Source organism: Pleurodeles waltl, chromosome 8, assembly GCF_031143425.1.
Source record: "Pleurodeles waltl isolate 20211129_DDA chromosome 8, aPleWal1.hap1.20221129, whole genome shotgun sequence".
NCBI lineage: Eukaryota > Metazoa > Chordata > Amphibia > Caudata > Salamandridae > Pleurodeles > Pleurodeles waltl.
This window is the reverse complement of record NC_090447.1, coordinates 1,249,917,067-1,249,929,981: the sequence shown is the minus strand read 5'-3', so window position 1 is coordinate 1,249,929,981 and position 12,915 is coordinate 1,249,917,067. Positions and strand designations below refer to the sequence as shown.

General features: G+C 45.6%; 1 protein-coding gene across 3 annotated transcripts in view; it reads left to right on the top strand.

The window, feature by feature from the left end:
• BRCA2 (BRCA2 DNA repair associated) overlaps positions 1–12,915 on the top strand; it is a 584,634-nt gene that overhangs the window by 550,726 nt on the left and 20,993 nt on the right. For all 3 annotated transcript variants that reach the window (XM_069205562.1, XM_069205563.1, XM_069205564.1), the window contains one exon: positions 12,037–12,186. In XM_069205562.1, the coding sequence (XP_069061663.1) occupies positions 12,037–12,186 (150 nt within the window). The remainder of the gene's footprint in view (positions 1–12,036; positions 12,187–12,915) is intronic.

Sequence of the window (12,915 nt, the reverse complement as noted above, 5' to 3'; positions counted from 1 at the left end):
GCTTATAGCTAGCAAATACAACACTAAATCCATAGAGTCGCACTTGCGCCCCCTACAGTCCCTGTATAAATGTATGCATACACAACCCAGGGACTGAAAGAAGCGCTCAATCCTCCTAGTCATACAGATATGAAACTCCACAGTCCTACACAATTTTCATCCTCATAATTCCAATGTTCAAAGAGGACTGAAGATTCAACCAAGGGCCAAAGCGCCAGCAACACTGGCCTGGTTGCCCAGTTAAAACAATAACATACCAAATGACAATCTAAAGTCATGTACCCAGTGTTTGCCAATCACACAAGATTTCCGAAGTCCAACCATGGACCAAACTGCCTGCGAACCACCAGTACACTGCCATCAACATAATGTCTATTAGTCCAGTTTAAACAGTGCCAAACCAAAATGCAATATTCTGAAGTAATTTACATTGTAGCTAGTGTTTGCCATTTAACTTGTTGGTTTAATCCCTTACTCATTGTATTCGCCGTCCTGATCCACCTATTCTCTCTCATTGTGAGTAAGCTATTGACATCTTGTCTGCGTCAAGAACATTTAACAACGTGAAGAACGAACCATTTCATGTCATTTGGTGCATGAAATATTGTCAGATAATGCTCAACAAGTGGAGCATTTAACACTTTGCACAGATATATTTGACTGATGTTGTATAATCTGTTTTCTTACTTTCTGAGTAGTTTCTCCTACATCAAACATAGCGCAGGGACACAATACAATATATAACATTCTTAGAAGCACATTTTGAATGATGTATCAAAGTCCAACATTTCTCATTGAGAACACGTTTTCACCACAGTTCTATTAGTGCATGTTGTGCAATTCCCACAGGGATAGCGTAAGTCACTAGTCCTAAACCCCATAACTTATTTAATGAAACTGGTTCAGGGTCATTATAGACTGTGGTCTTGAGCACACCATCAAGGGATCTGGCTCACGCCAGTCACCTAGAGGGGAATCTGAATTTCAGAGCCGACAGCCAGGTCCGTCGTTATCATGCCAATACTGAGTGGGGTCTCCTACCAGAGGTAGTCCAGGATATCTTCGCCCAGTGGGGCACTCCACAAGTGGACTCATTTATCTCCTTGGAAAATGCTCAGTGTCAGCAGTTTGTACACCCTCCAGTATCCATTGAGGGAAGCCTTGGGGGACACATTTCAGTTTTTAGGCTGGATCTACTCTCCCAGTCGGAAGGGGAATGGTTCTGCACCCCAATCTCCGAGGCCTCCACCTGCATGCTTGGAGGTTGAGCGGGGCAGCTGAGCTCCTTTCAGCTGCCAGCAGAGGTAGCTGACTTAATCTTATCTGATAGTAGCCCTTCCACTAAGTCAGCTTATTCTAGCAGAAGGGGCACCTTTGTTGAATGGTGTTCAGACAATGGTGTGGACCCCTTGTGAACCAAACTATCCCAGATGCTGCAGTTTGCACTTTCCGTAGCTCAGGAGGGATGTGCCATTGTTACTGTGAAGGGTTATCAAGCTGCCTTGTCCGCGTTCCCCTGTCTGCCAGATCAGTCATCCCTATTTAAGTCCCCCATTGCCATGTGTTTTCTTAATTGGTTGACTAATCTTTTTCCTTCTATTCATTTTCTGGTTCCTCAGTGGGACTTGAATCTGTTTTTTACCTTTTTGATAAGGACTCCATTTGAGCCCCTACATAGTTGTACCCTTCCTGTGCTGATCCTTAATACTGTGTTTTCGATTGCTATCATGTTTGCTAGCGGAGTTAGTGAATTGCACATCCTTAACTCTCGCCCTCCTTTCACTACCTTTTTCCAGAAGAGAGCTGCTTTCCTCCCTAAAGTGATCACTCTCTTCCACCTTGCCCAATCCGTTACCCTTCCATCCTTCTCCCCTCCAACTCATCCTACCCTCCACCTCATCCTACGAAAGAAGAGGAATGGCTACATCTGTTTGGTCCTAGGCGGGTAGTTAATAACTACCTGGACCGTACCAAGGTATACGGTCGGATGACCAACTGTTTGTGGGCTATTGTGGTACAAAGAAGGGGAAGGGTGGTTCAGAAGAGAACCCTTTCCTGATTGATCATTCTGTGCATCAAGACCTGCTACTCCTTAGCCAAGAAGGCTCAGGTCCCATTTCACCAGGGCTAAATCCACAACTTCTTAACTAGCTCGGGTTGTCCCAGTTGCTGACATTTGTAGGGTGGCAATGTGGGCTTCTTTACACAGCTTTGCAAAGCATTGCTTCCTTGATGCTGAGGTGCGCAGGGACTGACAACACTTCGCTAGATCTGTCTTGCAGGATTTTCTGGTTTATCATCACCCCTCCTCCTGGACAGGCTACTGCTGTGAAATCCGTTTTAAAGGTGAAGAGTCTGCAGTTAGAAGTATCTATCAGAAAGAAAAAGTTACTTGCGTGTGGTACTAATCTTTCTCAATCTACCTGCAGATTCCTCGCTGACCCGCCCACCTCCCTTTTTGATAAATTCTTTACAGGGAAGGTAAATAAGATCCTATATTGCAAATGCATTGGTACTGCAATTTTTCACATTCTTAATCTTCCTCTTGCTTTGAGGGCTTGGAAAAAATGGAGGAAAACTAACGTTGATGTGCCAGGGCGGGCTTTTGGCCTCGGTAGCGTCACCTGTCAATGTTTGGTGCCGACTAAGTCTTACGCCATTTACTGGTTACATTGTTGCTTTGAAGTTTTCCTGATCCAGTCTGATACTTGGGGTTTGTTCTACAGGTGAGGGATCTGTAGGTAAATCAAGTATCCACCATAAAGATTGTTACTGCAGAGAAGTAACATTTTTGTTCAACCTCTGTCCTGGATTTCGGTGAGACTAGACTGACTCTGAGGTCGCTGAGTCTCATGACCTTCTGCATCCTTCTGATTGAGTATGCCCATGGCACATGTGGGTTTTGCAGTGGGATCTGAATTCCCCGTGGGTGCAGCTTCAGGGGAATCCCTTCAACATGGCCTGCACAGGATCTGCTGTGTGGCAGACGAGCCATGATTGGGTCAACAGCAGACCTTTCTCCCTCATCCAGAGCTTACAGTAGTAACAGATATATCACTCCTGGATTGGAGTGGCCATCTGAGAGAGCTGGAGATCACAGGGCTGTAGTCTCCAGCAGAGTCTCAACTCCACATCAGTCTCCTGAATCTGAGGGCCATCCACAAGCATTGAAAGCCTTCCTCTCATCCATCAAGGGAAGACCGGTTCAAATGTTCCCCGACGACACCACTGCCAAGCGGTATTGCCACAAACATGGTGGGTTGGAGTTGTGGGCCTTGTGGCAGGAAACTCTGCGCTTTTGAACTTGACTGGAGTGGCAGGACATTTTCCTGATTGAGCAGCACCTGGCGGGATTGCTGACAGACGAGCTCCGTCATCAATGCCTTGGAAAACACAAGTGGCAGTTATCACTCAGAGGTGGCCAAAGGCCTCTTCAAAGATCTGTGAGCCAAAGCCGAGAACATGCAATGTCTGTACTGTTGCGCATTGGTGTTTCCATGATGACTCATTCCACCTCGAGTAGACTTTAGGACTCCTGTATGCCTTTCCGATGATACCACTCCTGTACCACGTCCTCAAGAAGATCAGTACCGACCAGGTACAAGTCATTCTTGTGGCTCCATATTGGGCACAGAGTATGGTATCCCAGTCTCCTGAGCTTGAGCATCAGTCTTCCAATCAGGCTGCCCCTTGGGGAGAAACTTTGGTCGCATCAACAGGGCAGGGCAGGGTTCAGTATCCAAACCTGTCCTCTCTTCACCTTCATACCTATAGATTGATTGGGGACAGTGGAAAGTGTTTGATCTTTGATGTAATTGTGGCAGCCAGGCATTCGTCCACCAAGGCTGGAAACACTTGCTGTTGAGATAAATTTGTGGCCTTGGTGCTCCATGCGCCAGGTGGATCCCCTGTCTGCATTCTTGTCAAAGGTGTTGTTTGTTCTTCTGGGCATTGTTACAGGTTACATTTAGGCTATATCGGCTTTCCTCCTTTGTTCAGGTCACCAGTTGTGATGTGGTTTCTAAAAGGTTTACAGCATCTGTTTCCTTCCTTTCCCTTTGTCATGCCACAATGGGATCTCAATCCAGTTTTGACGTTCAAGATGTGAGCCCCAGTTGAGCCCTTGCATAGCATGCTCTTTGCGGCTTTTGACTCTAAAAACAGCCTTTCTCGTGTCCATTACATCAGCCAGGAGAGTTCATAAGCTTTAAGCTCTGTCTGTTAACCCTCCATACACCAGCTTCTACCCAGACAAATTGATCCTCTGGACTTGGCCTCTCTTCGGGCCAAAGGTGACCACCTCTTTTCAGATAGTCCAGAACATAACCCTGCCCACTTTTTTTTTGTTCCACCTTATCCTTCTGAGGAGGAGGCAAGGCTCCATCCTTGGACCCAAACAGAACCCTCTCATTTTACATTGATTGCACTAAAGACCATCGGGTGGACGATCAACGCTTTATTGGGTTAGTCGGGGCAAAGAAGGGCAGTAAAGGCACAGACCATCTCCTAATTTATTGTGCTTTCATTAAAATCTGCTATGGGGTAGCCAAGAAGCAGCCTCCTAAAGGCTTGTGGTCCCATTACGCCAGGGCCAAGGCCAATACTACCGCATTAGAAACAGGGTTCCTGTCCTGGACATCTGCCAAGCTGCTATGTGGGCGCTGGTTCATAAATTCACGAACCACTACTGCTTCGTTAAGCCAGTTCGCAGACCCACCTCAAGGGAGCTATTTGTATTTATTCTAAAGTGAGTAATCTGTGGTCAGAAGTCTCTGTCAGAAGAACAAGTTACTTATTGTAGGAAGTTGGCTCTGTATATACTATCTCAAAGTGAGAGATAGTGTGTACAGAGTCCAAGGGTTCCCCTTAGAGGTTGATAGTGGCAAAATTAGATAATTCTAATGCTCTATTTTGTGGTAGTGTGGTTGTACACACACAGGCAATAAATGAGGATCACACACTCAAAGACTTAACTCCAGGTCAATAGTTTTTATATAGAAAAATATATTTATTTTAGAACCACACGATTCAAGATTTGAAGTAAATGCATAAAAAACAACACACCCCACTCAGGTAAGTAAGGAACTTTGAAATAAAGCAGTAGTACACACAGTATAGGTTAAAATGGCTATTTTAAAAATGGACACAGTGCAAAAATCAACAGTTGCTGGGGGAGGTAACTATGGTTACGTTTCTCAGGTAAGTAAAGCACTTACACAGTCGGTCTCCTGGGCATAGGCAGTCCACCGTTTGGGGGGTCAAGGCAACCGTAAAGTCACTGCACCAGCAATACAAGGCTGGTCAGGTGCAGAGGTCAAAGGAGGACCCAAAACACATAGGCGTCTATGGAGAACAGGGGTGCTCCGGTTCCGGTCTGCTGGCAGGTAAGTACCCGCGTCCTCGGGGAGCAGACCAGAGGGGTTTTGTAGAGCACAGGGGGGGAAACAAACAGGGAAACAAAACACACCTTCAGCGGCACAGGGGCAGCCGGGTGCAGTGTGAAAAGTTGGCGTCAGGTTTGCTATTGAAAGAAATGGAGGGACCCGGGATCACTTAGGCGATGCAGGCAGGGCACAGGGGGGCTTCTCGGGCCAGCCACCAACTGGGCTAGGAAGAGGGCCGCCTGCTGGTCACTTCTGCACTGGAGGTTGGTTCCTTTCGGTCCTGGGGGCTGCGGGTGCAGAGCTTAGTCCAGGCATCGGGTTCTTTGTTACCAGGCAGTCGTGGTCAGAGGGAGCCTCTGGATCCTCTCTGCAGGCGTCGCTGTGGAGGTGCAGGGGGGTCGTCTCAGGTTATTCACGAAGTCGCAGTTGCCTGGGAGTCCTCTCTGCGGTGTTAGTTCTCTGGAGCTCGAGCTGGGGGCGTCTGGTGCAGAGTGTGAAGTCTCACGCTTCCGGTGGGAAGAGTGAGTTCTTTAAAAGTTGCAAAAAAAGTTGCAAAGTTGTTGCTGTTTTTGAACAGCGCTGCTGTTCTCAGGGGTTTCTTGGTCCTTTAGGTTCAGGACAGTCCTCTGAGTCCTCAGAGGTCGCTGGTCCCTGTCGGATGCATCACTGTGCAGGTTCTTTGAGTCTGGAGACAGGCCGGTAGGGCTTGGGCCAAGTAAGTTGTCGTCTCTGCGGGACTTTCAGGTCAGCAGTCCTTCTTTCTGTAGGTTGCAGGAATCTGATTTCCTGGGTTCTGGGTCGCCCCTAAATACTAAATTTAGGGGTGTGTTTAGGTCAGGAGGGCAGTAGCCAATGGCTGCTGTCCTGGAGGGTGGCTAAACCCTCTTTGTGCCTCCTCCATGAGGGGTGGGGGGCACATCTCTAATCCTATTGGGGGAATCCTCCAATCTCAAGATGGAGGATTTCTAAAGGCAAGGGTCACCTCAGCTCAGGACACCTTAGGGGCTGTCCTGACTGGTGGGTGGCTCCTCCTTGTTTTTCTCATTAACCTCTCCTGCCTTGCCGCCAAAAGTGGGTGCAGTGGCCGGAGGGACGGGCATCTCCACTAGCTGGGATGCCCTGGGATGCTGTGATCAAAGGCATGAGCCTTTGAGGCTCACCGCCAGGTGTTAAAGTTCCTGCAGGGGGAGGTGAGAAGCACCTCCACTCAGTACAGGCTTTGTTCCTGGCCACAGAGTGACAAAGGCACTTTCCCCATGTGACCAGAAATTCGTCTGGTTGTGGCAGGCTGGCAGAAACTGGTCAGCCTAGCACTAGGAGTCGGGCTGGTATTGATGGGGCATTTCTCAGATGCCCCCGGGTGCATTTTACAATAAATCCCATACTGGCATCAGTGTGCATTTATTGTGCTGAGAAGTTTGATATCAAACTAACCAGATTTCAGTGTAGCCATTATGGAACTGTGGAGTTCGTGTTTGTCAAACTCCCAGACCATATACTCTTTATGGCTACCCTGCACTTACAATGTCTAAGGTTTTGATTAGACACTAGGGGCATAGTGCTCATACACATATGCCCTCACCTATGTTATAGTGCACCCCGCGTTAGGGCTGTAAGGCCTGCTAAAGGGGTGACTTACCTATGCCGCAGGCAGTGTGAGGTGGGCATGGCACTCTGAGGGGATTGCCATCTCGACTTAGTCATTTTCTCCCCACCAGCACACACAAGCTGCGAGGCAGTGTGCATGTGCTGAGTGAGGGGTCCCCAGGGTGGCATAAGACATGCTGCAGCCCTTAGAAGACCTACCCTGGCATCAGGGCCCTTGGTACCAGGGGTACCATTTACAAGGGACTTACCTGTGTGCCAGGGTTGTGCCAATTGTGGGATCAAAGGTACAGTTTAGGGAAAGAACACTGGTGCTAGGGCCTGGTTAGCAGGGTCCTAGCACACTTTCAATCATAACTGGCATCAACAAAAGGCAAAAAGTCAGGGGGTAGCCATGCCAAGGAAGGCATTACCTTACACTTATCTTCTGTAACGCCTTTTCTGTCTCACCCCAGATTCCTCACAGACTCTCCCATCCTCCTGTTATGTGAACTGGGCCTTTCAACTAAAAGATCACAGTAGACTCTGCACACTGCTCAAACATTGTTTTATTTATGTGGCTCTGCATTTAGGGTGCAGAAATAGTCAGGAAAGAAACTGATTTCAGCACACTGGGGTAGCGCTTTTGTGGGTAACAAGACATCACTTCCAATGTGGCTGACGCGGGCCAACTGACACCACCTAGCAGTACACAGAGTTACAGCTAAAAATTTCTGGGTCCGGTCTGACGCCTGGTGAATGTTCTAAGGTGAGGAATCTGCAGTCAGCGTGTCTGTCAGAAAACGCGTTACCAAAGTAGCTTTTTCTTCAGTGCCCATGTTTTTAAGAGAGCAATCATTACTTCTTGTCTATTGAACTCTTCTGCTCTGTGGTGACAAAATTCAGTGCAGGTCTCTCAATCAGCCCTTGACAAGTACACATCCTTTTCTCCCAAAGTCCTTAGGTAGGTGGGTGGCAGTCTATGCACTCAACATGTTCCAAGAGTGTGCTCTATCTGTGAGTGGCGTGTTGCAGTTTTTGTTTTACTCATATTTGGCAGGAGGGGCTAAAGATCATGGCGATACTGATTGTAATGGTCCCGCAGCTAACAAAAAACACTCACCCCTGAACAATACCCTATCGTTTTTTAATATCCTAGAGCAGATTCAGTGGTGATGGGGAGTAATTTAGGGAAAGTAGGAAAGTGTGTGTCATCAGTAGCAGAAATGTACTACAGATCTGCTAACTCCTAGGTTGTCCTTAGGAGGTACGACTGCAAGATGTGGTCCAGCGTTCACCACAGTAGGGTCCTAGATATGTTATTAGACTGTGAGGCTCTGCACAAAAGAAATGTGGGCAAACACTGATACTGGCCGGTCACTGGGCGCCTTACAACTTTGACACAAACAGCCCTTTTGTAGTCTTTGTTTTTTTTTTTTTGCATTTTATAATAGCTCACATACTAGGGCATTAGATTGCTTTACAACAGGACCAATTTGTGTTGTTTTTTTTTTTTTGGGTGGGGTATGGGCCGCAAATCGAGATTATGTGATTTGGTCAGAATCACAGGATGTCCAGCCAAAGTCGGGATTCAAACTTGGTTCCCCTTGTTCCAAAGTCAGCAGCTTAAGACACTAAGCTTCATCTCAAATTAATAGAGCCCAATGGCGTAACAAAACTTGACCCCCCTCTCTCTTCCCCTCTCGCAAAGTACCTTGAGGGGTCCCCCTCCCCCCCGTACCCAGTCAGTGGCCTGCCACCTGTGCACAGTGTACTGTGCTGAGGGGGCCCCCTGGAGCTCGGGGACCCCCGCACCGCAGGGGCTGTGGGGGCCTTTGTTACACCACTGATTGAGCAATGCCAATCACAACAACAATGCTGTTAACAGGACTACCCACAGTCTCAGTATATGGTGCCACCTTCATCGACCTACCCTAAGCAGTCACTCCAAACCGAAAGTCATTACGCCACTGGACAATGCTGCCGTGTTGGCACTACAGGGTCACAGCTCCATCCACACTCCAAGCCCCTAAGGAGGGAGGATCTATGCCTTTCTGCATTAGAGGAGCTCAATAACATCAGACATTGGTTATAGAACTAATTCAGTATGGTCATAACCTCCAGTTTACCCAGAGATCTTCTAAAGTTCTGCCTCCCAAGATGATGCACCAACACCTCTGCATCAAGATGCAAGCTTCTTTATAACAAAGGATGCATCAATGGAAGAATGAGGTCCCACCTGCAGGACCTGGCTGTGAATTTGAATATAAATTTCTTTGAACTGAAAGTCTTCAGGTGAGGAATAAAATCATTTTTGCACAGAATCAAATGGTCATCAGTTTGATACAAACAGACAATGGAACCTACCTGTTCTTACCAAATAGTATATAACAAGTATGAACAGACAATAGACCTACAAATACTATATATCAAGATCATCCATTCTCTGCATGAAAGCTGGGCTGCTTTGGCAAAAGGCCATCCAGCACAAGAAGTCACACCCATGATAACATTTGCCAGACACACACAACAAGTGGGCCTACACTTTCTGTCGGGCCATTGGGGAATCTTATGACTGGGAAATGAACCAAAATCACCTCAACAAGGCTCATCTAGGGAGAAGCAAACCAAATGTAACCCTATTTGCCGCAATAATTAACAGAAAATGGCAGTCTTCCACAAGCAAGAATGCACTGCGGGCTATATGGCTGAATATTTTTTAATCAAATTTTCAAAGACGTTTGCATATGGTTTTTCACCTCTACCCATCATCTCATGTGCAATCAGCAAGGTGAAGAAGGATTTGTACAGGCATAACTTTCTTCCCATGTGTGGCTCAGACAGTACTAGTGCATATATCTCCTTCATTTCTTTGAGACATCTCCCATACCGTTGGGAGCAACCTTGCATCTCCTTTCTCAGTGCAATGGCTAAATTATGCATGAAGTCTCAGCATGAATCAAAAATCTTGGCTCATGATCTCAATTATATTTCACACCTAGCCATCTTTAGCAACTTGTGAGAGATGCTTTAGATAGAGCCATTTAAAAAAAAAAATGTTGAGCGAAATGGAAGAGGTTTGTATTGGGCCAGCGCCATTTCTCCACTCCACCAAATCCTTGTGTCCTAGTTGAATTTCGCCGAGTCTGGCAAAAAAAAATATGCTTCTCTGTGTCTCTCTTTAGACACACACGTCGGTTCAGCCATTATTGTTGTCTAACAAAGCAGTCATGGAGTTTACGTCATTCCCTCCAGTTCACTCTCCACCTGTTAAGGGCTAGCACAACTGATGAGGAGCTCTTTGTTAGTCTTAATACCAACCTGACATCAACTATTTCTCTTTGAAGGGTGCTTTTTCTGGCAGTTCCGTCCACAAGGAGAGTAAGCACGACATAAACTTTCATCTTCAAGGATCTCTTCCTACTGTTCCAATACACAGTTCATCCCTGAAGTACACACGGACTTCCCTCTCAGCGAGTAGGTAGTTCCTCAAAATCATGCAAGCACGGCAGCGAAAGTGTTTGATTAACTCTCTGGATGTGTTTTCATTTACAGAATAAATTGCTTAAGCATATCCCATCAGACACGTGTGTTTTTTTGTAAATTCTCAGACTCGTTGTCCCCATTTCAAATCGGAGGTCCCAAGATGGGTTTACAGCTCTTAGCACCGTTTGTCCGTTAGAAGGAGGAAGCATCTCAAGAGCACGGACACATCACATTCCACAAGAGGAATTCCAGCGCCAGTGACCTTCTATGCGCGACTTGTAGAGCAGCAACGTGGAAGGATTGTCACAGGTTCACTCACCATTACTCCTTGAATGTGGCAGTGGAGAGAGCAGTGGCTCAAGTTGTTCGTCGATATCTAATTCATTGTGAAAAGCCTCCTACCACCCACTGCCTTCCAGGTTCATAATTACAGTACACTGCCTCCTGTTGCATTTCACAACTAGAAATCTACTAAATATCCAATCCTGGGGAAAAAGTAAGTGTATTACCTGGAACTGAAGTTTTGCAGAATTAATATCGTCATAGATTCACATTTGGACCAACCTTCTCCCCCCACTCCTACTAGGAAATGTGAGATAGAGTGGCCTCTGTGGACAGTGATATTCAGTGTCCTCTCACCTCATTGGCTGGAGTTTGCATCTTTTCCAGGGAGGTGATTGTGCAGCTATAATGGCCTTTTTACTGCCTTTCTGTACCGTCAAGGTTTATACTTCTGATTTAAGTATTTCGTGGGACGTTCAGCTCGACAGCGAGGATTGCCTCAATAAGGTGCATCTATGAAAGATACCAATGCTGGATAACTTTAGTGATAGGTATGTAGCTTATTTTGTCTCCATGACGGTGAATGGCGCGGCTTGTGGGATGACGTGCGGAAATTTGTAAAGAATGTAGTAACAAATTGCAATAGTAAGTCTGCGTTGGTAAGGGCTTGCCTATAACCACATTTGTGTGTGCAATTAATATTCCTTATTGGGAGCAGGAACTCGTTGAACGTTTCCTGTTTAGTGAAAATGTATTCCTTAGAAACCCCATATGAATGTATTCTTAAAAAATGTCCAAGAGGAGAAAACTTTGCTTGAAACATACCATGAAGAAGGAAGCAGAAATACCCCAAATTTAATGTGAGCAGGTTTTGTATGCATTTAGTTAGGCTCTGGTCCCTGTTACTATTTCTTTTTTTTCTTTTGGCTGTGAATAAAACATTACGTTACATTTGCTTCGCCATACTAGGGCCTGAACGAGGGACTGGCGCAGGGCATCTTTTGTTTAGCAGTTGTTCGCTCCATCCAGGAACTGATGTAGTAGTAGTCTGCTTAGCCCCCTGGTAAGTGGGCAGAGGGCAAATTATGGGTTGGCAATCCATACCAACTCTAGCTCCACAATCTCCTGAAGGAATAAACTTTTGCCACACTGGACCTTGCTGTTAGTAGTATTTTACTGAAAAATCTCAATAGTACTTTCAGTGAAATTGTTTTATGTTTGGTTTGTACCATCAACAATGCAATGCATCACAATACGCTTTTATTAATAACAATAACAATGTAGTGTTCTTTTGCCATAGAACATAAAGCTATTTTGTAATGATGCTGAAAAGAAGCTGGTGAATTTGCTACAAACAAGTCGTCAAGATGGACTGAAGTCTACACAGTATAGTTTAGATCCTGATGGTGCTGCCTGGAAATCGGGACTTGGTACAAACAAGAAATTGCTGGTTGGTATAAGGTTTTTTAAAGTAAATCTTTTAATGTATAGAAACTTTTTTTTTTTTTTTCTTTAAGCATTTATTAAGAGTTGTAATATTTCTACTCACAAACGTTTGCTATATGGATTGAAATTTGTTAGTGAGCACAACCTGTCATTTCCTGTGAAATTGTGATTAACAACCAATCCTGACATTTTTCCATATTATTCCCCTGCAGAAACCACTTCGTTTAGAGCCCAAATAAATATAAGAGCATACTTGCGTCCTCGCCTTTAAAACGCACACAGGTGCCCTTGACATAGTTACTTTTTCATATTTTTCCAGGGTGGGACTCTTTCTGCAAGTCGTACTTGGAATATCTTATGAACCTCGGCGCATATGGGTGTTCACTAACTTTTATAGGAGGCCCTGTCAGAAATGTAGTCTCGGCCAACTGCTTCTTCCATTCCTTTAGCTCATCTGGTTCTGTTTCAGCCCACCCCTTATTCCGGTGTGAAGATATTCTTATAGCTGTAATTCTGCAATTTTAATATTCGTTTGTTTACCCTCCCCTGCATTCATACAAGGTTAATCCCCTAGAAATAATTTCAAGGTAGACTATACTACTTTTTGTCACGAAATGTTTTTATGTTTTTGTGGTTGAAATCTGTTTCTAAGGGTTTAACTTTTTCCTTTTTCCGAAACCTCTGATCAGGCACATGTTACCTCATCTCTCCTACCTCCTTCTGATGGTAAAAT